The 25104-nt window shown below is 45.9% G+C and overlaps 1 protein-coding gene across 1 annotated transcript in view; it reads left to right on the forward strand.

The window, feature by feature from the left end:
• The window catches only part of LOC121168039 (forkhead box protein O1), a 96967-nt gene extending 91817 nt beyond the window's left edge, over positions 1-5150 (forward strand). The window contains exons 2-3 of the mRNA XM_040997807.1: positions 29-1376; positions 1864-5150. Coding sequence (XP_040853741.1) covers positions 29-1366 — 1338 coding nt within the window. The 3' untranslated portion in view covers positions 1367-1376; positions 1864-5150. The remainder of the gene's footprint in view (positions 1-28; positions 1377-1863) is intronic.
• Positions 5151-25104: the final 19954 nt, after the last annotated feature.

A 25104-nucleotide genomic window follows, 5' to 3' on the forward strand; every position in this document is an offset into this window, starting at 1 on the left:
GGTTCTGACACCCTGTTTTGTTTTGCAGAATTCAATTCGTCATAATCTATCCCTACACAGCAAGTTCATTCGTGTGCAGAATGAAGGCACTGGAAAAAGTTCTTGGTGGATGCTCAATCCAGAGGGTGGCAAGAGTGGAAAATCCCCCAGGAGGAGAGCTGCATCCATGGACAACAACAGTAAATTTGCCAAGAGCCGAGGCCGAGCTGCCAAGAAAAAAGCGTCTCTCCAGTCTGGGCAGGAAGGTGCTGGGGACAGCCCTGGATCTCAGTTCTCCAAGTGGCCTGCAAGCCCTGGCTCTCACAGCAATGATGACTTTGATAACTGGAGTACATTTCGCCCTCGAACTAGCTCAAATGCTAGTACCATTAGTGGGAGGCTGTCCCCAATTATGACCGAGCAAGATGATCTCGGAGATGGTGATGTGCATTCTATGGTGTACCCACCATCCGCTGCCAAGATGGCATCTACCCTGCCCAGCCTGTCTGAAATAAGCAACCCCGAAAACATGGAAAACCTTTTGGATAATCTTAATCTTCTCTCATCACCAACATCATTAACTGTTTCTACTCAGTCGTCACCTGGCAGCATGATGCAGCAGACGCCATGCTACTCGTTTGCGCCTCAAAACACCAGTCTGAATTCACCCAGCCCAAACTACCAAAAATACACATATGGCCAATCCAGCATGAGCCCGTTGCCCCAGATGCCTATGCAAACCCTCCAGGACAACAAGTCAAGTTATGGAGGCTTGAATCAGTACAACTGTGCACCAGGACTCTTGAAGGAGTTACTTACTTCTGATTCTCCTCCCCATAATGACATTATGTCACCAGTTGATCCTGGAGTGGCCCAGTCCAGCAGCCGGGTCCTGGGCCAGAATGTGATGATGGGCCCTAATTCGGTCATGCCAGCCTATGGCAACCAGGCATCTCATAACAAAATGATGAATCCCAGCTCCCATTCCCACCCTGGACACACTCAGCAATCGTCTGCAGTTAACGGGCGTGCTCTGCCACACGCGGTGAACACCATGCCTCACACCTCTGGTCTGAACCGCTTGACCCAAGTGAAGACACCTCTACAAGTGCCTCTGCCCCACCCCATGCAGATGAACGCCCTGGGCAGCTACTCATCAGTGAGCAGCTGCAACGGCTACGGCAGGATGGGCGTTCTCCACCAGGAGAAGCTCCCCAGTGACTTGGATGGCATGTTCATCGAGCGCTTGGACTGTGACATGGAGTCCATCATTCGGAATGACCTCATGGATGGAGACACGTTGGATTTTAACTTTGACAACGTGTTGCCCAACCAAAGCTTCCCACACAGTGTCAAGACGACGACACACAGCTGGGTGTCAGGCTAGGCGTGAGCAGGTAAGTCCATCCCATGCTCAAAATGGCCTTTTTTGAAAAGCAGCACTTAAAAGAGAGGGGCGCAGTCACTTGGCACGTGTCTTCCTGGTTAGTTCCTGTTTGATGTCAACTGACTGCCCCTTTCAGGGAGGTGCCTTTTGTCATCGCTCTCCACCCTCACATGCAGCTCGTCAATTTTTCTTTTGAGTTTAAACATAAGGAAGCTTCCTGAAAGCCCTTTCAACATTCCCTTCTGACAGTTCGTTAGCTGCATCTTTTAAGGAGCTCTTCAATAAATTGAATACATTTGATACAAATGAAATGCGGGGAGTTTTTATTGAAGTGAAATTCTACTGAATGATTTTTAAAGCTGTTTGAGAAAGCTCCAGTTTATCCACCCCCCCCGCCCTTGCCCCACCCTTTTCTAAGGATGTCTGTCACTCTAATACATTAAGTTGAATTGATTTTAATTCGGCTGTATTTTCACTGTGTGTGTGTTTTTTCCTAGGCTACACTTAAAAGTACTTCAAATTATCTGACAGCAGGAACTGAGAGAAGCAGTCCAAAGATGTCCTTCACCCTTCCTTTTAGTTTTCTTGATTTGGTAAAAAAAAAAAAAAAAAAAAAAAAAAAAGGAAAGAAAATCCTTCTTTTTTTCCTTTCGTCAGACTTGGCAGCGAAGACACTTTTCCTGTACAGGATGTTTGCCCACTGTTTGCAGGTTATGTGCTGCTGTAGATAAGGACTGTGCCATTGGAAATTTCATTACAATGAAGTGCCAAACTCACTACACCATATAATTGCAGAGAAGACTTTCATATCCCAGTGTGCTTTCAAGTTTTGTATATAAGCAGTAGATACAGAATTGTATTTGTATGTGTGTGTATGTGTTTTTTTTTTTTAATATCCATTTGGTCCAAGGAAAGTTTATACTCTTTTTTGTAATACTGTGATGGTCTCATGTCCTGATAAGTTAAGCTTTGGTTTGTACTACCTGTGTTCCGCCAAACTGACGAATCACAAAGAGCCTAGATCTCTTCTGCACCTCCACGGAACAGCTTTGGACCTTTGGACTTGGTCATGAAGCCGCAGGATTCACATGAGAACCAAGTAGCCTGTTTTTCAATCTGCTGAATAATGGACTTGTCAATTTTTTTTTTTTTTGGTGGGGAGGGGAGATTAAATGCCAGCTTTGTACAGGTCTTTTTCTATTTTGTTTGTTTATTTTGTTATTTGAAAATTTGTACAAACATTTGAATGGTTCTAATTTCTTGAAAAATGACTTTTGATGTTATCGTTGGGACTTGAGATCATTTTTGGAATAGATACTGAATTGTAATGTTTTCTTAAAACTAGAGTCTACTTTGTTACATTGTCTGCTTGTAAATTTGTGGAATCACAGGTATTTGGGGTAACATTCATCGTTTTCATTTTGTATTTCTAACTGGATTAGTACTAATTTTATACGTGTTTTAACTGGTTTGTACACTTTGGGATGCTACTTGGTGACGTTTCAGACTGACCTTAAATCATTGTAATTAGTACTTGCATACTCAACATTTCTGATCCTACCTGGGCAGGAAAGTGATGTATAGTTTATGGACACTTGGCGTTTCGTATATATGAAAACTTAATACGTTTTTATCTGTGTATTTTAAAGGAATTTCACATGCTTCTATGACTACTCTGTGAATCATGTGCACCACGTAGTGTTGAGTCTTTGGATAGATGCCTGTGTCTTGCATTGCTACTGTCATTCCTGGGAGGCCTCATAATGTTTCTAGATCAGAAAGGGAGATGTGGATTTGAAACAACGCTCCCTTGTCAGGTTAGGGAGCATGATGAGCTGAATACTGTGGAGTTGAGCTGCAGTGCACTTTCTTCTTTGTAATTCTCAGCTCTTTTGGAGTAGATGGAGGTTGGTTTTTTTCTTCCAGCCATATCTTGAGGAATCATGTCCATACTAACTTTTCATCCCTCTTTGCCTCTTGTCCAGCAGAGGACTTATCATGCTACAGAAATTTCAGTTGAAGAGGGAGCAGTCATAAAATGGAACTTGAGTGCTTTTGTCGGCTGCCTTTGTTTTAGTAAATGCAGATGGCTACTAAGTGGAATTCAGCTTGTTTGAACATGGAGGTGCTTCATTTAGAAATCAACAAACCATCTGCAAGCTTATATGTTTGAATATGTTTGAAAAAGCTTAGCTTCTGTTAGAATTAGAGACTTTTCTCCAGCCGTTAGCAACCTAAATGGCAATTCTGATCATTATGTTTTAATACTTTGCAGTTAACTGACAGACCAAGTTAATTGGTTTTGTACCCCATTCAGTCCATCAATAGTTTCAAGTCATGTGGAATACCCGATGTGATCACAATACAAGGAACAGGTGCAGAGCAGTTGTCCCTGCCTTCTTGGGAAGCCGCTAGTTTCCATGTACTTAGCCCACCCCACACATTTTTGTCTTGTGTGTTAATTGTATCTCTGGCCTGCATGTCTTACAGGGGAACAAGTGTTCCCGATAGATTCCCAGCAGTAGGCCAGCTCTCGTAAGCTTCCCTCTGTAACTTTTAGCCTTTAGAAAACTTATTAAATAGCTACCACTTTAAATCGACTGGTTTTAGAAACCTTAATTCCTCCAAGCAGTGCCATGCATGCGTGCGTGTGTGTAGTAGAACTTGCAGGTGCCCAAGTACTCATGTTCTCACCACTGTTCCCCTTTTCCTTCGTCCTATTACATTACCATCATTACCAGCCTCCAAGCCCCCAAGCCCCCGCTTGCCATGGAAGAGGCAGTAGCTAAAGTCACTGGCAAAATAAGACTGCTTTATACAGGGACATTTTAGAAAGACTCTTCTTCCTCCTGAGTGAACACCCTCCAAGCCCCAATTTTTCTTGGTGTTGAGATCCTAATGGGAATCCTGGTCGCTCCCTGGGGTACAGTCAAGTCCAGGGAAAGGCTGTTGTGAAAGCGAGCATTATGTGGCCTCTGCTAGCTCTTTGTAAGAATACTGACTTTCTGGAGTAATTAGTATACTAGGTATTGTACATGATTGCTTTGTGGAACGTGCAAATGGTATTACCTATGCAGCCTTGTTTGATTTATTTCCTCTGGTTTGTACTGTTATTAAAAGTATATTGTATTATAGAGCTATTCAGATATTTTAAATATAAAGATGTATTGTTTCCGTAATATAGATGTATGGAATATATTTAGGTAGTAGATACATTACTTGGAAAGTTCTGTTTTGACAAACTGACAGTCTAAACTAATTGGCAAGCATATCCCAGTGAGCCGTCAGTCAATGGAACATCCCAAGAAGAGGATGATGACACTTAAATTGGAAGCAGTTTTCCAAAAGTATGCGATTTGAGCTTGTTCAACTGGATGTACGTTACCAACATGCTTCCCTCTCTTTAGCCCCCACTTCCCCCCAGAAGCTTGAAATTCTTATGTTCAGTTCTTTAAAAGATCTTAATTTATACCTGATTTTGAAATGAGAAGTTTTTTTTTTTTCTTGTGGCTTTAATTTGCAAGTAGTAATTTGGTGGTTCATGCAAAGTTAGCAGCCTGGCATGGCAGTTGGCCCCCTCAGGTGGGGTGCAGCCTGGCCCCGGGAGTCCCGTGAGGATAAAGTCGTGCCCGCTCGCATTTCACTGCCTGAGTGCAGTCACAGTGCAGATTCCATGTTCCTGTTCCCGATACTCTGAGAAGTGCCTGATGATGCTGATGTACTTACAGACACAAGAACAATCTTTGCTACAATTGTATAAAGCCATAAATGTACATAAATTATGTTTCAGTGTTTTGGTGTCTTTCTTTTCTAGTTGCACAGAAGCTCTTTTTTTAAGGGATTTTTGTCGTTGTAGTTACCAAATTACTTGAGTTAAACCATATTAGCCGCAGTGTCATGGTTGGTTCAAATCTGCTATTTTCTTTGGTGGAGAAAAGGAAAAGCCCCTGGGGGACCCAACCATAGCCACCCCAAAATGCAGAACAAGTACACTGTCTGGCAACAAGCAATCCTGGGCTAATTAGTCTTTGGAATGTCTGAAGCGACATCCGGCTAGTTATTATTGAGCTTATTAAATCTCATGTCAGAACAGACTGTGCTAAAGGTAAAAACACCTGGAGGGCAAGTTAGCAAGTGTCCTGGCGAGAAGGTCCCAGCGTGGCACCGGGAAGAGGTGAAGGGGGCAGTGGCTTTGCCAGGGCACAGACATTGCAGTAATCGCTGCACACCTTGCCAAAGGCGGGAGAGCAGTGCTGTATGTGGGTGCAGAATGGAGGTTTGTGTTTGTACCCCAGAAAATACCTGTGAGCTAGCGTTAGACCAACATGGTTAAAATGCATTTCAAAAATTTCATTGAAGTTCTTAATTTCTGATACTACCAGGCAGGTGGGTGAATGAGTAAGAGAAGCAAGAAATACGATTATTCTAATGTTTTATCTGATTGGATGCCAATTTGCAGGGTTCTTTGCCCCTGCCTCCCCACCCTCTTCCCTCAGTGGCACCATTTCATTTAAGGATGCAGTGGTCAGAAACCTGGTTTGTCTAGTAGATAAACTCCTTGACCTTGTGGTCTGTGCCCAGGTCAAGTTTGATAGCTGCTGAGCTAGTCCAGATGATGAAAAGCACGGGATTGTTCTGCCAAGAATCAAACCAGCTGACTTCTCCCTGCCCCCTTTACTCTCTCCCTCCCTCCCTTCCTTCCTTCCTCTTTCTTTCTTTCTTTCTTTCTTTCTTTCTTTCTTTCTTTCTTTCTTTCTTTCTTTCTTTCTTTCTCTCTCTTTCTTTATTTCTTTCTTTCGTTCTTTCGTTCTTTCTTTCTGGCAGAGAGAAAGTTGGAAGGAGTTTTTCTATTCATTGGTTCAGTTCTCCCAATGACCCCTGACAGCCAAGGCTGGGCCAGGCTGAAGCTCAGAGCCCGGGGCTCAATCTAGGGCTCTGACACATGAGTGACAGGGAGGGGACCACATACGCTCCCCTGGTGGGCTCCTTTCATACTCCTGGGTGCCATACCAAAACCGTGTCTCCAGTGTCATTTGTCAAGATCACTTCCAAGTTCCATATCAGTTGACAGCAGGAAGGATTCCCTGCACTCCTAATAGGAGCTTGTGCTTCATGTCTTAGGGGGATCGTCTGCAGGCCCTTGCTGTGACCTGAGATGATGGTGGCATCAGGATGTGTGCCTGCGGTTATTTCTTGACTTGTGAGCCGGCCACACTGAAGGACTTGGGCCATGTGTCTCCATGTTTAGGATGACCTATAACGTTGATAGTGCTAGTTAAACTTATGGTGGTTACTGTGGTTGGCCTGTGTTGCTGGAGGACTGTCCCAAGTGATGAGCATATTGACAGGTCTGGGAAGTAGATGTTGTCCCATGCTGGACCTGCTGTCATCTGATCATGTTTGTTACTGGGCCGTGAGTCTGCAGAGGCAGTGGCCTCAAATGAGGGTGAGCTCCAAGTAGATTTCCTTCCTGTGCTTCATTATTTTGGTGTAAAAATCCATCTAGTGAGGACTTGAGCATTTTCAAGATTACTTGAGTTTCTGTGCAAACGAAAGAGAGGTAGGTAGTAATTGGTAGTAATGAATAGTCGGATAAGTCAAAAACTTCATGAAGAGAGTAAATTTTGGTGCAAGAAAGTTTTAAAAGAAAGTCACAGCTTGTTCTTAATGTTTTCCATGCATTTTTGAAGCCTCTTTATGTGCAATTTCAAGATTTTTACACCAGAATAAATTTTGAATTTCATTTTCCACAAACTTTTTGAAGTACCCTCATGTATCAGGAAGCCAGATGTAAGCAGCTGAGATAAGGGCTGTAGGCCTTGGGATTCAAATGGAGGGAGCTACAGTGTCCTGGGTCATTTCGAAGTTAAAAGACAACTTTGAAGCCAAGCCGGGGAGGAGATTCTGCATGTGCTGGCAAAGGTTGAAGTGCCACTGGCATGTTATAGGAAGGGCAGAGAGGGGATGGGAGCCCAGCTTGCATTAAGGCTGTCCCTTAGTTTGATGGATTTCAGGACACTGCCCTTGTCCCTCACTCACTCAGTATTCTCCAAAGCTAAAGGAAATTGCTTGTCATTAATGCTTATCATCATTCACATCTCCCGAAAAGGAGAGTCCTCTTCATACCAGAAGCCACTATGCAGTTATATTCTTAGAGCCTTTGGGATGGCTTGTTCCTTATGTTTTGCCTTATGGCTCCAGTGGCCAAAAAGCCAAAATACTCATTAACAGTAGAGGCTGGACCAGGCCAAGGTCAGTCTGGGTCTCCATTATTAATGTCAGGCATTCAACTACTTGAGGCTTTAACTGTTCCTTCCCAGGGGACACATGGACAGGAAACTAGAATAAGAAGTCAAGCCAGCACTCAGACCCAGGCTTTCCAATATAGATCCCATGGAGGGCCTTAACTAACACTGCCTGTGTGGCAGTGGGCCCCTTTTAAGCCAGGTGTTTCTCCTTTGGATCAGGCTAGAAGGGAGGTCCGTTTGCGCTTTCGCGTGGTTCCAGTAGCAGCCAGCAAGGCTCAGTTCCAGGTCTGTGCTGGTGTTGACACTGGGACTTGTTTACAGAGCATTAAGCTGCTGTGTTGCTTGGGCAGCGATTTCACCACCGATAGGTAAGTCGAGGATCCCTTATGCTGGCCCGGGGGTTGTACGTGAGGCTTAGAGTGTGAGGTAATGTCTGCGGATGGCTTCTTGTGGCAGGGAGAGTAATGGTAAAGATGAATTCAGGTCAGCATACGTGGAAGTTCTTGGGATGGGTTTCTTTGGTGGGTTTGCATCTCCCTGCAAGGCAAGGGGGAGAGAACTGCTGGGTTTGTTTCTCATTTTTTCTGCCTGCCCATTTTATTATCCATCTTTTTTTTAAGGTTTTCTTTTTTTAATTTTTATTGGAAAGTCAGAGAGGAGGGGAGATGGAGATGAAGATCTTTGTTGATCCATCCCCCAAGTGACTGCAACAGCTGAAACTGAGCCGATCCGAAGCCAGGAGCCTGGAGCCTCTTCCAGGTCTCATGTAGGGGTAGGGTCCCAAGGCTTGGACTGTCCTTGATTGCTTTCCCAGGCCACAAGCAGAGAGCTGGATGGGAAGCAAGCCTGCTGGGCTTAAAACCGGCACCCATATGGGATCACAGCACATACAGGACTTTATCCACTAGGCTATTGCGCTGGACCCTACTTTCCATCTCTTAAGCAAGTGCGCATGTGTAAACGGTTCAGCAGACCCAGGCTCCAGCAGGGTCAGGAGGCTGCTTTGCTTTTTTTTGTTACTTGAGAAATACTGTCAGTAATTCATTGCGAGCCTGTTAGGTGTCACACAAATTAGTCGTGATACTGGTTTCCCCAAAAGTTGACCATGTTAACTTAGCTGTACTGTGGTTACGTAGGGACGCTTTGCCTTAACTTGACTTCATTCTGGGCTCTCCAGGTCCTTTCTGCTCTGTCCATTGGTAAGGGAGGGAGTGGGGTTGGTAGTCTCCCACTTCCCAGACATGATGGTTGAACTTGGAGTAATTTGTGAGCTGATGGGGAAATAACCTCTATTTTTAATAACTAGATAAATTTAACTGCTGAATCTGTTACAGTTTAGTGCTAAGTAACTACTCAAAACCCCCAACACTTCCTGACCTCTGTGCTGCATTTACTTATCTGCTATTGAGGGTATTCAGGCTTGTTTTCCCCGTGTCGTGGGGGCATTTAGAAGGGTATCCACAGCTTGGCCAATGCAATGCCCAAGCTGCAGAGTTACAGTTTGCAGAGTCTGAGCAAAGGGGAGAAGTGATTTCACCCAAGTTTTACGTGTGTTCAGTTGACTGCCAAGTCTGTTGGGGAAATAGTGGATTAAGAAGCAAGGCTACATGTCAACTCCTGGCTGAATTGCCACTCTGTGTTGGGGACAGATGAGGTTGGCAAACATGAGCAAGAGCATTCTACAAACACTGGACCCTGAATTAACAGTGTGGGGTACTGGGTATTTTCTTATTTGTAAGTTGGTTATGACACATCTTGTAGACTAGTGAAGTTGCAATGAACATATACGTGGGTGGATATATTATTTCTGCACAAAGCAGCTGCTAAGCATTTTCTGGCACACTGCTTACATGAATGAAATGTACAATGAAAGGTTTGGAGAGTGATGGTGAGGAATAAAGATGGAGTAGGATAGGAATAAAGGGAAAGGAGAATAGGAGGTTGAGGGAAGGGGCAGGGGGTGCTCAGGCAATGGTGACAAAAGCAGTGAGGTGTAGGGCTCTAGAGTGGGAGGGGCAAGGAGAGGATAAGATCTCAAGATTGTATGCCAAATGCAAATCAGATTAGAGCCAGCTTAAAGAACTACAGGCCTGGAGTAGAGATAGAATCTCACCAGAGCCTTGAATTTGGTGAAGAATCCAGGAAGCAATTCCTGGTAGCTGGCTACAGCCAGGAGGGCTACACCTAGCCTGTCTGAACTGTGTAAGCATCAACATATCTATGGTCTTCCAAAATGAGCATGGAAAGAAAGTTCTGGAGCTGGAAAAGGAATGCCAAAGATGACAGTTCCACTTTTGCGGCTCACTGTCAGGAGGGAACAATGATACCAGCTGACTGAAGTTACTGTGGGAATTAAGTGACCCGAGTTAACCCTTGTCACATAGAAAAAGCTTCCCCTGCCCCCTCATCAAAAGAAAGGATGACCAAAAATTCTGATTTGCTTAAGACAGGCAGTTGATTGTCCAATCCTAATTGTTCCTCTTTACACTCTCCAAGTGCTGAGATTTGGAAGATTAATATGTTCACCCTCTCAATAAGGGAAGGGTTCATCCCTTACTGTGGATGCTTAGGAGCCTCCGGTGGGGAGACAAATGGTGGGTGTGGTGGGGAGAGTAGGGACAGTGACTGGAAGAAGCTGTTGTGGACAGATGAGGGATCATTTGCTGCAGTCTAAGTAGCTTAGTTAGATGTATAATGTATGCCATATGCTGTGCACCCCAAATTCAGACGTGGAGATTGTAACTCCCAAGGTGATGGATTTGGAGATGAGGCCTTTGGGAGGTGATTGGGAAATGGGAGGAGTACCCAGGTAGAGACCAAGAACTGTTCCTGTGGACAGATGGTGAGAAGTTACCGTCTGTGAACCAAGGAGTTGATTTTCACCAGACACAGATCTGCCATGCCTTCACTTTGGGCTTGCCAGTCTCCAGAGCTGTGATGGATTTCTGTTCTTGGTAAGTCACCCAGCCTGTGTGATTGTCACCAGCCTGCTTTGGCATTTTCATCTCCACCCCTGACACATCAGTCACACTCAGCTGTTCCCTTTCATGCATCCAGCCAGGGCATGTGCTGTTCATCTGGAATGCCCTTCACCTCTATTCCTTACTCAGTCAAGGACCGGCTTTGAAGGGTAGCCTTCTCCTACCCTCAAGCCCTCCCCAATCTCCTATAGCTGAGAGAGCAAGATGAGTTCAGGACTCCTTTGCCCAATACGCAAGTGTGACTGGCTAAAGAACAATGCTTCTCAGTAAATCTCCCAAGAGGGACCTGTAGCTATCCTAATGAGCATTTCAGAACCTAAAGAAAGCACCTTTGGGTCCTTTCCAGGCTCCTAGTGAGCCTGAAGCAACTGGTCAGTGCACTTACCTGTTGGACACAGCCAGAGACATTCCTCTTTGGCAAACCCATCTGCATCTGCCAACATTCCAGTGAATTGCAGGCTGACCAAGAAGCCCCAAGTATTCAGACAAGTCTGGAGCTGCTATTCCCTTTCTGCAAAAAATGTACAGAAGCAAGCAAGGGAGGAGCGAATGGCCAATGTGAAATGTCTGAAAGGGCTAAGTGGACAGAGAGCATTGACAGCAAAGTCCTCCCCATGTGTACAGCTTTTCTGAGGGCCAGGATAGAGCCAGCATGTGGCTGAGCTCCAAAAGCTGCCATCGAGAACACTGGCATGCCGGCTCATGTGCTTGGCCTCTGAAGGGTTGCATGTCACAGAGACAGTTGTGTGCATCCAAACGGTTACATGTTGAGTTGCAAATAAAAAGGCTGCTGATCACCCTCACTTGGAGAGCTGGTTTATGCTTTCCTCCCTTCACTCCAGAATGACAGAAACACTGTCCCTCAGAGGTTTTGTTTCAGTGTTGTTTCGTTATATTCTTCCCAACCAAATGGGGTTGGGTAAGATATGGGACCTCAACCGATTTTTTTTTTTAAAGATTTATTTTTATTATTATTTTTTTATTGGAAAGGCGGATATACAGAGAGGAGAGAGAGGAAGATCTTCCATCCGATGGTTCACTCCCCAAGTGAGCCGCAACGGGCCGATACTATGCCGATCCGAAGCCAGGAGCCTCTTCCGGGTCTCCCACGCGGGTGCAGGGTCCCAAAGCTTTGGGCTGTCCTTGACTGCTTTCCTGGGCCACAGGCAGGGAGCTGGATGGGAAGCGGGGCTGCCGGGATTAGAACCGGCGCCCATATGGGATCCCGGGCGTGCAAGGCGAGGACCTTAACCACTTGCGCCACCGCGCCGGGCCCTCAACTGATTTTTAAAAAATATTTTTAACTATTAAAAAATATGTTTTGAATATCTTAAAGGTGCCTGGTTCTGCTCTAGACACATTTTTTTCCTACTTTCTAAAATACCTGCAGAGCAATTCATTATTTTTTTTTAATATTAAACCTGTTTATTTTAAATTTTATGATGCAGTTCCAGAGCCTCTGGGAGTTCCCTTCCACCCTCCTCAAGTTCCCACCCATCCCAGATATCCCCAATACTATTACAATAGCATAGTCCTTCATAACCAGTCATAAGTCCATCAGTCTGCTATTTAAATGTATCCTGACTTTGTAGGGAGGGCCAATGGCAGAGGGTATAACATCTTATTGTCAAGATATATTTAACAGTTTCACTGGGAGTCCATCTTTGATTTGGAAGTAGAGATGCATACTGCATTATATCTTCACATCTGAATATGATAGTCTCTATTGCACAGTTACTATACATTCTCTTCAATGAAAATCCGACAAAATCAACAACAGGAGGAAAAAATAGAAATTTAACAGCATGAAATTAAATAACATGCTACTGAATGACCAATGTGTTGCTGAAGAAATGAAAAAGAAAATCAAAAGTCTTCTTGAAGCAAATGATGCTACTGTGTGACCTGTGAGTCAGTGAGGAAATTAATTAAAAAAAAAACTTTTTTGAATGAATGAGAATAAAACAAAAATATCAAACCCCCTGAGATGTAGCAAAAACAATATTGAAAGGGCTGTTGAATTGTATTTTGCATGAAGGTTGCCTCATATCAGAGAAAATATATAATATTTGTCCTTTCGGTATTGACTTATTTCAGTTAGCATAATGGTCTCTAGTTGGGACCATTTGGTTGCAAATGGTAGAATTTTATTCTTTTTAATGGCTGAGTAGTATTTCATGGAGTAGATGTACCACAGTTTCTTTATCCATTCCTCTTTTGATGGACATCTGGGTTGTTTCTATGTCTTTGCTAATGGATCAAGGACCTAAATCTGCAACCAGAAACCATGAAGTGATTAGAGAAAAACATAGGAAGCATTCTACAAGATATAGGAATTGGGAAAGACTTCTTAGGAAAGTCATCAAAAGCACAGGCAGTCAAAATAAACAAATGGGACTACATCAAGCTGAGAAGCTTCTCAGCAAAGGAGATAATTAACAAAGTGAGAAAGCAACCAGCTGAATGGGAGAAAATATGCACACTGCACAACCAACAGGGGACTAGTATCCAGGGTTTACAAAGAGCTTCAGACGCTCAATGGCAACAAAACACAACCCTGTGAAGAAATGGGCTAAGGAAATGAACAGACATTTTTCAAAAGAGCAAATTCAAATGGCTAGTAGACATAAAAAAACGCTTAGACTCCCTAGCTATTAGGGTGATACAGATGATGACAACATTGATGTTCCACCTAACTCCAGTGAGACTGGCCTAAATTCAGAACTCTACTAACAATACCTGCTGGTGTGGATGTGGGTAGAAATGAACCCTCCTTCACTGTTGGTGGGAGTGTAGGTTAGTACAACCACTTTGGAAGTCAGTATGGAGAGTGCTAAAAGAACTGAAAATTGATCTGCTGTATGACCCAGCTATCCCATTTCTGGGAATATATCCAAAGGAAATGAAGCCTGCCTATGAGAAAGGGATCTGCGGTCCTATATTCACAGCAGCACAAAAGCAATTCATTATTAAGGCAAACAGAAAGGAGATACTTTGGACACCAGGCAGTGTGATTTTGAAATAATTGTGAAGTTATGATCAAACACACCCTGAATAGGAAATTTCATTTATTCCTTAAAAAAATTTTTTTTGTTTGTTTATTGCAAAGACAGAGAAATGCAGAGACACAGAGAGATTATTCACCTGCTTGGTTCAGTTTCCCAGTGCCAGCATCAGCCAGTCCTGGGCCAGGGCAAAGCTAGGAGCTTGGACTCCCATAAGGGTCTCATGAGGGTGCAAGGCACCCAACTATGTGAATCTGCCTTGTAGGGTGTGCATTAGTAAGATTCTGGAACTGAAAGTAGAATTGGGACTTGGACCCAAGCATCCTGACAGATAGGATGCAGGCCTTTTAGGGGTCATTTAACTGCCCCCTCGAAAGTTCTTAGAGCCTTACTTGTATTGCAAATCAACATTTAAGTTGCCAGTTCCCTTGTAATTCTTTTTTTTTTCTGTGTCTCAAAGAATTGATATTCCATTAAAAGCATGGATATAATTTTCAAAACCCTGGATAGGGCTGGCTGGAAGCATTTAACAGCTGTAAGGAGTCTCATGTAACTATCATGTGCCTTTTTATGGAAACAACAATCTGAACAATTGTCTTTGCCTTTTGTAAGAAGATCACATGATGAGGAAAAAAATGGATGAGTAGCAATAACTGTTGTCACTTGGTTACTGGCAGGAGCAGGGAAAGGAGGAAGACATAAGATAAACACTTTCTTGGACCCCTTAGCGGCAGCAATCTGCAAACCTTCCTGGAGTAAATCATTTCCTTTGTCATTTCTGGGTGACTATAAAAAGGCTTCGGAATGTTTCCAGGCCTGGCCATTCTCTTGTGTAAGACTTTTGGAGTCTGTTACCTTCACTCAAAAGGTTGGTTCAAAAACCCAGCCGTTTTCTCCCTGCTCTGCCTGAGTCTTGGGGAAACTGATAGGAAGCAAATGGCTAAAATTCAGTTTCTGCTATGCACAATCATGCCCCCTTGGGGACAAGCATTTCTTAATGTATTTGACAGCACAAAGAATTCTGAATCCACTCTGGGTCCCAAAGATGCAGTGTTGAATGCCGCTGGGGAAATGAGCACCACCTCCAGCGTCCCGTCCGGGGAAGAGGCTGCAGGCTTCCATGCTCAATTGGGCAGCGGGGAGGATCCTGGCACCTTGTAGATTGCAGAGGGATGAGGTCCCAGCGCAAGACGTTTAGAAGCAGCAAGCTGGGCATGGATCCATGTAAGGGAGGTGCTGGAATTGAGTGTTTCTCTGCCTGATGAGCTGATGCTTTTTTCCAGGGCAGTTCTGAAGCCTCAGTGAAGGAAAAACTGTAATTACAAAAAGTGGATGGATTGTTAGGATGGGCCTTGATTCAAAGGGTTTTTGTGATTTTAATAGCACTCTACATTTGTAATACCTTCAATCAGAGGATAGCAGGCACCCTCGCCTGCAAACCAGGATAGACTGTGTTCTTGGGTGGGGCCTGCGCTTCCTAGGGACTCTGAAGGGACCTGCGGCTGTGAGGGGACTGCAGTGGAGTGGCAGCACTTGAGGGGATTTGCAAAAACACAAATTGCAAGGCTCCCTTCCCTAGATAGAGAGATTCAGAATCTTAGGTTGATTGTGGGGGGGGGGGGAAGGGAGAGAGAGAGAGAGAGAGAGAGAGAGAGAGAGAGAGAGAGAGAGAGAGATTGTAACACTTGTAAATAGTGAGAAACACTCAGTTGTGAGCTGCTTCCCGGATCCGTGGGAATGCCCAGAGCTTGCTGCTGTTCATCCACAGTCAAATGGACCCACAGAGCACTTACAGTGTAGCTGGCCCTTAGCAGGTGCCAGGGATACACCAAACCGTGACCAGGGTAAAACATGTGTCCGTCCTCATGAGGTTTGTTGTCTTCTGCTTTTCTTTAGCTCTGTACTAAGGTAAAGCATTTCATTTATTCATTTGTTTTTAAACATTATTTAAAAGGCAGAATTGCAGCAATAGAGGATGTTGGGAGAGAGAGAGATTATCTTCTATCCTCCAGTTCATTCCCTGACTGGCTGCAATGGCCAGGGTTGGGCCAAGCCCAAGCCAGGAACCAGGATCTTCTTCCAGGTCCCCTGCATGTTTGCAAGGCCCAAGCAGTTGGGCCATCCTCTGTTGGCCTCCCAGTTTCGTCAGTAGAGAGCTGGGCTAGAAGTGGAGCAGTGTGGACCACGTGTGATGCTGGCACTGTAGTCACTGACCTTACCTACTATGCCTCAACTCCAGCCCCAAGCATTTTATTTATTCACTTTTAAAATTTATTTATCTGAAAGGCAGAGTAACAGAGGGGGCAAGATAGAATAATAACCTTTCATGAGCTGGTTCATTCCCTAAAGCCTACAATAGTTAGGTTGACACCAGTAGCCAGAAATTCCAACCAGTTCCCTTTCTGGGTTCTGATGACTCAAGCGCTTGGGCCACCCTCCACTGCTTCTCAGGTGCATTAGCAGGGAGCTGAATTGCACATGGGGCATAGGAACCGCAACCTTGTATTGTGGATGTGAACTGTCTCAAGCTACCCCACAATGCCCGCTCCAGAATATGGCTGAGCAGAAAAGATGTGATAGTGTATTCTTTCTTTTTTTTTTTTAAAGATTTATTTATTTATTGGGAAGGCAGATATACAGAGAGGAGAGACAGAGAGGAAGATCTTCCATCAAATGATTCACCCCCCCAAGTGAACGCAATGGCCGATGCTATGCCGATCCAAAGCCAGGAGCCAGGAACTTCTTCCGGGTCTCCCACATGGCTGCAGGGTCCCAAAACCTTGGGCCATCCTCGACTGCTTTCCCAGGCCACAAGCAGGGAGCTGGATGGGAAGTGGAGCTGCCGGGATTAGAACCTGTGCCCATATGGGATCCCAGGGCATTCAAGGCGAGGACTTTAGCCGCTAGGCCACTGCGCCAGGCCCATGGACTCTGTGTCTTTACTGCTGTAAACTGCTACAGCACCAACACCTGTCTGAAGTGAATAGTAGCTGTGGCCATCACAGACTCAGAAAAGTTTTCTTGTAGGCTAAAGGAGCTGGAGTTATAAATTGTTAGTTAGGGCATATAAATATATGAATTGGAATGTCTGGCCTTATCCTGGTGAGCTGCAGCTCAGGTGCATGTAGATGGGACTTGGCTGCTGCTGTTTTCTGGCTAAAATGGCTTGAAATGGTTTGCATCACTGTTGGCAATGCTCCCCCGTTATCAGAAGCAATGAGTCCAGGGGTCAGCACTGTGAGGCAGAAGTTCAAGCCACTACTTGCAAAGCCAGCATCCTGTCTGGGAGCACCAGCTCAAGTATCAGCTGCTCACTTTCAATCCAGCTCCTGCTAATGTGACTGGAGGAGAATGGGGAAGAGTGGAAGATAACCCAAGTACTAGGAACACTGCCACCCAGGTGGGAGAGTCAGGTGGAGTACCTGTCTCCTGATTTCTGCCTCAGTGAGCATAGGCTGTTCATCTGGGGAATGAACCAATGGACAGAAGATCTCTATCTTTCCTTCTGTCTCTGTTAATCTGCCTTTCGGATAAACATACAAGTATTAAAAAGGAGGGGCTGGAGGTGGCATTCCCCATGTCCTTGACTATGTCAAAGAAGAGAGCCCCTAGACACTCCGATCCTTTCACCCATGTGGAGCCCGCACATTGCTCAGCTAGCTGACTGCGACCATCTTTCTTCCCTGAAGTTCACTGCCACCCTTCTCATGCCTGAGGCCTGAAGACGGCAAGTGGAGGATTAATGGTGGTAGTCAAGGTTCCCAAGTGGCAGGTGCCCCAGGATGTTCAGGACAGGGACAGGGTGGGCTATCAACAACTGCAGCTGGACAACAGCACACAGTGGGGCTGCCAGGGAAAACTGGGAGCTAAGTCACTCCCTATAAAACAGGACCCCCAGGAAAACCATGGGGATTGCTCTGGGTCTTGAGGCCCATGTGGTGCTGCAGCGGCAACCCGTGCAGGAATACCAGTTTGATTTCCAACTGCTCTGTTTCTGATCCAGCAGCCTGCTGATGTACCTGCAGGGAGAGGGTGACCCAAGGGCATGGGCCCCTGCCACCCACGTGGCACACCCAGGATTTCTAGCTCTTAGCTTCAGCCTGATCTGTCCCAGTCATTGCAACTATGACACTGTCCAGGACATCTGCCCAGGCCTGAGGATGGGGTTGGGACATGCCTGGATTCCTCTACCCGGTCCGAAGGAAGGGGCCTGCACATGCCAGCCACCTGGGAAGCACGCGTGGCCCTGAGGACGCAGGTCTGTGTCCACTCTGGAGCTTAAAATCCTGAGCAGACATGGGTGGCAAAAGAGTGGATGGAAGATCTAACTCTCTCAATCTGCCTTTCAAATGCGTAAAATAAAATCTTTAAAATTAATAATCTGTATAGGCAAGAAAGCCAGCAGCAATGCTCAGTGACGTTTTGAGGAAAAAACAGACTGTTTATGGCTGAATTAAATGTGCAAAAGGGATGGAAACTACTGGGCTTGTGGAGGACATTTTTGTGGCAGGGAAGCAGAAGGTAGCACAAGCTGCCCAACAGGCAAGCAAGAGTCCTTCGCACGCCAGCGAAGAAGAGAATGCACCCCACACCAGCTGAACGGTACCCGACCCTGAACAGGCTGCGTGCAACCTGAAGGAACTTACTGGCCCTTCAAATCTTAACACTTTCATTTCTCATGTACACATTCATTTTAAGTATTCTGTTTAATACTTTCCTTCCAACATCGAGCCACTTAGATCATTTCCTCTTACAAGACAGTGAACCTTGAAGAAGGTACAATGAGGGCTCTCACCAGAAAGTGGGTAGTCTCTGGGATGCCATTCTCTTCCAGGAGGGGACTTCAGGACATCTGTGCAAAACGTCAATGGAAAGATATACTGCCAATAAAATAAAATAAAATTCTGAAACCCATCTGTAGTTTTTCTGTAATACCTATTTCCATGACCTTTTTGGAGACCCTTTTAGGCTTGGATTTCAAACAACAACGGGTGCTAAAGTAAATTTATGTTTTAATTGTGTTTATCCATGAAGTTTTTTAAATACCTTGTATTTCTATGGAAGCTGTTCCAGATCCCCACCATCTGTACACACTATCCCCAGTAGGTCTACAGTGACGAATACCCCCTTGGCACCAAATCCTGCCCCCATGATACTATTTTTCCCCCATTTTACCAAGAAGAAAATGGAGTCTTTGCAAGGAATAACTACTCTGTTTAAACTTCTGGACTGACTCGGGAAGCAGCCAGATTTGGGATTACTCACACTGCAGCTATGCCCTTCTCGTTCAACCTTAATGGGAATAGTCAGCATCACATTACATGACTGTTCTGGGTTCGTATCAGTTCATACAGGGAAAGGCATTTAGCAGTAGAATTCTTCTCAAAGCTGAAGATTTAAGGACAAGGAAAATCTTCCATCTATCATCATGGCAGAAAAAAACATTTGCAGTATATCAGAGATCATCAGATAAAGCTATACTCTTAGGCCAGCATTGTGGTACAGGTGGTTATGCTACCATATCCAATGCCTGGTATCCCATATGAGTGCCAATTAATGTCCTGGCTGCCCCACTTCTGACTCAGCTCCCTGCTAACGGCCTGGGAAAGCAGTGAAAGATGATGCCAGTGCTTGTGTTCCTGCCACCCAGATAAAATTCCAGACTCCTGGCTTCAACCTGACACCCCACTCTGCTTATTGGGACTATTTGAGAAGTGAACCAGCAGATGAAAGATCTCTCCCTTTCTCTCAATTCTATTTCTGTCTATAACTCTGCGTTTCAACAACATAGACTAATTTTTTAATCTGTGATCTCATAGCTGAGGCCAGAGGATCTATGAATAAAATTCCCCTCCTCAGATGACCTGAGGAGTGAAGGTGCTGAGCGCTGAGGTAAGAACCTGATGTTGCTGCTGCCAGTATCAGTAGTGACAAGTGCAGCTTATGCAAGTGGTATAATGCAGACTCTAAGAACACTGGCATTCTTACAGTTCTTTAAGATATAGTCTACAGGGGATCCAATCAGCTGTTACAGGGAAATCTCTCCCTTGAAGCTTGCAGCTAAGATGCGCAGAAGAAATGGCACAGATAAAGTCTGACTGTTTCTAATCCTAATGAAACAGTGGTGGTTACACTGATCATTACTGATTGCTGGTAACACAGAGAGAGTGCCAACTGAACACCCGATTCTCTCCATCCTGGCTATCCACAGATACTGAAGAATTCTTGAAGAAAACTGACCCTGGGTACAAGCAAGTCCCCTGATCTAACTGCTATGGTCAGGCCTCAGAACTATCAGAGTGCAGGTTCAGGCCCTGGCTACTCCTCTTCCAACGCACTCCAGCTAATGCACCTGGGAAGGCAGCAGAAGATGGCTCAGGTATTTAGGTCTCTGTCACATACACAGGGAACCAGGATGGAGTTTCAAAAGGCTGATCAAAGCAACATGGGTGAATTTCAAGTTAATAATACCCCGAGTGCAAGAAATCAGGAGCCTAAAGTATATAGCATGATATAGGATCCCACTTACATTCTTTTCTAGAATAATAAGCGGTATGAATAGACTTCAGATTAGTGATTGCTACTGAGAAGAGACACAAAGGAATGAGATGACAAAAATATTTATAACCTGATATGCACTTGTCAAAATGACTCCTAAGTTATATTAAATGTTATAGTTGGAGCCGAGTTCTAAGGATCTGGCTGTATGTAATTTCTATGACAATGAAAATATTTTGAAATGAGAAAGAACTCTTATCTCTTATACCTATCAATAATCTCCTATTAAAGTACCTGCTACTATATAATGAAATGATATGTATCTACTATTATATTAAGTATCTAATACTATATGGTGAAATGTATGAAGGATTTTCTTAATAATAACTGAGGGTGGAGGGTGAGTAGCTATAAAGCAAGCTTAGCCTTCAGTTGATAACTCCTTCACCGGAGTGATGACTACTCAAGGAATAGTCACTTTTGTTAATGCTTGAAAAGTTTCATGAAAAAGAATGAGTGAGGTGGGGACCCGACACAATAGCATAGCGGATAAAGTCCTCGTCTTGAATGCACCGGGATCCCATATGGGCGCTGGTTCTAATCCCGGTGGCCCTGCTTCCCATCCAGCTCCCTGCTTGTGGCCTGGGAAAAGCAGTCAAGGACAGCCTAAAGCCTTGGGACCCTGCACCTGCATGGGGGACCTGGAGGAGGCTCCAGGCTCCTGGCTTCGGATTGGCTCAGCTCCAGCCGTTGTGGCTGCTTGGGGAGTGAAGCATCGGACGGAAGATCTTCCTCTCTGTCTCTTCTGCTCTCTGTATATCTGACTTTGTAATAAAAATAAATAAATCTTTAAAAAAAAAAAGAATGAGATGGGGAAGAGAGGAGAGAGGAAGGACAGAGTATGGTCGTAGGTCCACCTCGACAACCTCGAGGGTATCTTTGGCCACCAGCCCTGCCCAGTTATAGGCCTCTAAGGATGACCTTGAGTCACTGGACAAGGTCAGAATATGCTCGAGAGAGCCCTATCCAGCCCTATCTCTTGGGCAGAGATAGATGTACAGCCCACTTTAAGGGACAGTTTACAAATAACAGAAAAGAATCCAGGCAGCCACAGCACAGCAGCATCAAGTGGTCCAGAACACAGTCCCTGGGAGGGAGCAGAGCTCCGGGGAGGACGCCACCCCGCTGAAGCCCTTGCCTGTTTCCCATGAGCAGTGGCTGGCCTTGCCCAACATGCCTCCAACTGGGGTGGCGACTGCTCCTGCCTCACCTGATTTGGGGAAGTGGTCTCTATCTAGGCTGGGGCAACCAGCTCTGGAGCTCTGATCCAACAGAGCAGAGCTCTATCCATCCGGGATGTCCATCCTGTGGCCAAAGGCTGTGCCCAGTACTGTGCCCTCAACCATCCTGCGGGAGGAAGAGCTTCTCCTCTCCTTTCCCGCAGAAAGCAGGCCTTTCTCAGACTGCCTGGCTCTGAGACAGGACCTGCCTGTCCTGGACACAGCCAGGCACTCATTCACCTTAGAGGAAATGGGCCGAGTTTTGCTGTATTTCCAGGTCTGCTGTGGCTCCAACTCCTTTTGTGCCATGCCTCGTTGTTACTCAGGGATTGGCCTGGTGCTGGGGAGACAGCAGACCAGACCAGGGACCTACAAGGCCTGCCTTTCTGAGCACCCAAAGAGCAGGTGGCCCGTCTCTCCAGTCATGACAGGTAAGGCAGGAAAAAGCCTCTGAGGAAGGATCTGGAGCTGCAGGGCCAGGCGCTACCCATGTTTATTTGATCTACATATTCTATGTTTTTGGAACCCTGCACCCATGTGGGAGACGTAGAGGAGGTTCCTGGCTCCTGGTTTGGATCGGCGCAGCTCCAGCTGTTGCAGTCACTTGGGGAGTAAATCATCTGACGGAAGATCTTCTTCTTTGTCTCTTCTTGGATTGTATGTGGAAACAGGAGAAAAGAAAAGGGACATCAGTGGAAAATCTGATGAGGTCTAAATAAAGCAGTGATATTGGTAACAGTATCATACCACATGACTCTTGTTTTGATCATGTGAATTGTTAATGCTGGGGAGGCTGGTTGAAGGGCTTACAGAAATGCTCTACTACACTGACAACTCCCTGTATGTTTACCATGATCTCAAAAGGTTAGAAAGACAAGGATAAAAAGAACAGGTGGATTTACAGAGAGAAGGAGAGACAGAAAGATCTTCTATCTGATGGTTCACTCCCCAAATGGCAACTATGGCCAGAACTGAGCCAATCCAAAGGCAGGAGCCAGAGGCTTCTTCTAGATCTCTCCTGTGAGTGCAGAGTCCCAAGGCTTTGAGCCATCCTTGTCAAGCAGGGAGCTGGAAGGTAAGTGGGGCAGCTAGGACATGATTGGAACCCACATGGGATCTTGGTACTTGCAAAGGGAGGATTAGCCAATTGAGCCACAGGACCATTCTTACTGTGAAGAGTTGTTATATTGTGTTGGTTAGAGACTAAATCTGTATATGTTCAGTACAGGTGCAATATTTTCCCCTCTGAATATATTTGATCTGTGGTTAGTGGAGTGTACAGATGGAGAGCCCATGGCCTCTGCTCACAACTTCTCCCAATGCTTAGAGGTTGCAGTCTCAGCAGGGGAAGAGCCAGAGACCAGTGTGTACCAAGAGGCAGACGAAGACCCTTGTCCCAGAGGAGCAGTTATCCTGTGGACACTGGGGTGGCCTGGGCAGCAGGTCTAGCCTTGTTTCTTTGTCTGGCCTGGGCTGCTGTCTGTGCCAGGCCTTGCGGGAGGTCGCCTGTTGTGCCAAGGGACCACACACGTTCTTAGTGAGCAAATAGTCTCCTAGCCAGACTTATGCACTTTCTGAAGAGCAGCTTGTTGGTCCTGTAGGGCTCTCTGATGGTCAGGATAGTTTCTATTGGGACACCTTGAGCTTCTGCAGCACAGCACCCATGAGATGATGTGCCGTTGGGGCCCTTCCCTCTCCCTCCCAGGGTACCTGCTGCCTCTGGAGCCCCCCCTTCCCCGTTCTCCCAGAATCTGGCGGGCAGGCAGACAGGGATGGTCTGAAGGAATGTGCTGGATTCTTAGGTCATGGCTAGACAGCCCCCATGGGGCCTGTGTGTTGTGCCTCTCCACGGCTCCTGGGCTGTGTCGGGAGATTGAAGGAGTTATGACTCATCATAGCAAGTGACTGTGACCTTTCTGCAAAAAGGGCCAAGGAGAGAGACAAAGTGTGGGCAGTCACATGGCTCCCTGGCTGTGATGGAACCAACCAGGCCATGAGGTTCTTAGTCTGTTCTTCCTGGGAGGAGTGCATAGCTCTGTCTGTGTTTGAACAGTGATGGCAGCAGAGAAGTTTAGCCACCGTGAAGCCCTTCAAAGATGCCAAGGCTTTTGACGTAGGCTTAGTCCCCTGGGTTCTTGAGCCTTAGACTTCAGAGGGGAAGACTTCAAGGGCAGCCAAAGAAGTCCCTGCTCTCTGCCTTTTTGGTGTTGGACAGTCAGCTGAGGGCAGCCCTCCCTACCTGCCATTAATTTTCTGAAGAAATAGACTCTAGTTGTATCATTATCGAGTCCAGCTTCCAGGAAGCCAAATAGAAATCCTTTCGATTTTCTAGGAACCTCATGTTTCCCCTTGCATACAGTGGAGATAAGTCCTTGGTGGAGAGTAGGTGATTTAACTGAGGGCTCCCTACCTCTTTGAAACGGAATGGGGGTGAATGAGATCACAGGGACTAGCAGACGTCTGAGAAATCATGGCCTCTCCAGCGTGTAGTCCCAGTGGAGCACCTAGGTGCAGGCTCCAAGGGCTGCAACCTGAAGCCTATGTCAAGCTTGGCCTGTCTGTTTATTCATTATGTAACTTGGAGCAGCTGCCTTTACGGATCAGAGTCTTAATGTTCTTGAGGAAATGTGGGTAGAATACCTTGTTTCCCTAGCTTGCTGCAAGGGCCAACAGCTCCAGGCTCAAGCTCCCAGCGCAGAGCCTGGCTTAGTGTCCCCACAAATCAGCCACAGCTGCTGTCCCTTCTGCTACCAGTTTCATTTCCAACCCCCCCCCCACCCTTGTAGCAGCTCTGATCACCTTCAAGTTCAAGGGAGGAGGTGGAAGGGAGGCAGCTCAACCCAGGGTGTGGGTGGCAAGAGGCGGCAATAACCCAGGGGTGAGGTTGGTCTGGCTGCCCCCCCAGTTGGCCTGCCTGTGACGACAGCCCTGCTCCGAGGTCAGCGGTACCAGCCCACAGTGTGGGCTCCCAGCGGCTCCAGTCCTCTTTGAAGTTCCTTTAAACCTCTTTACCATGGCAGAGTCATCACTGGAAAATTATCTCTGCCAGGCATGCGCCCTGCCAGGTCACCCAGCAGCCCAAGTGCCTTGTTTTTAAATGCTTCTTGCCAGTGAAGCAGAGTATAAGGCCTGAGTCTTCCAAGTCTGTCTCAAATGCTGGTGTTAGGAACAGTCAGAGCGATGGGGTTTGGTTCTAGAATCTCAGGTGCCAGGTGGGATGGTCAAAGCTGCACCTGTGTTATTTTGTTCCAGTCTTGCAGCTGTCCTCAGAGGAAGGTGATTTTTATTCCTGGAATTAGAAAGGGTAAGAATGGAAGGCTTTGTGAGTTAAGCTGCAGCCTATAATACTGGCAGACCATAGGGAGTCTGGGCTGTTCCACTCCAGATTCAACTCCCTGCTAATGTGAGTGGGAAAGCAATAGAGAATGATTCAGGTGGCCCCTGCAACTACATGGGAGACCTAAAAGAAACTCCTGGTTCATAGCTTTGGCTAGGCCCAGCCCTGGCTATTGTGGCCATTTGGAGAGCAAAGCAACTTTCAAATACAATAAATAGATATTTTTTAAAGGTAAGAATGAATTCCAGCTTGCTCATCAGGCCATGCTCTATGGCCTTACTCAGGTACTTCCAGAGAGAACCCTGGGTTTTTTCCTTAGCCTTGTGTCCAGGATAAGCGACCAGACGCCCATGCTCAGCTATGAAAGACACATTGTGTACCCAACAGGT

The sequence above is a fragment of the Ochotona curzoniae genome, unplaced genomic scaffold (assembly GCF_017591425.1).
Source record: "Ochotona curzoniae isolate NIBS_2020 unplaced genomic scaffold, NIBS_Ocur_1.0 patch47, whole genome shotgun sequence".
Classification (NCBI taxonomy): Eukaryota; Metazoa; Chordata; class Mammalia; order Lagomorpha; family Ochotonidae; genus Ochotona; species Ochotona curzoniae.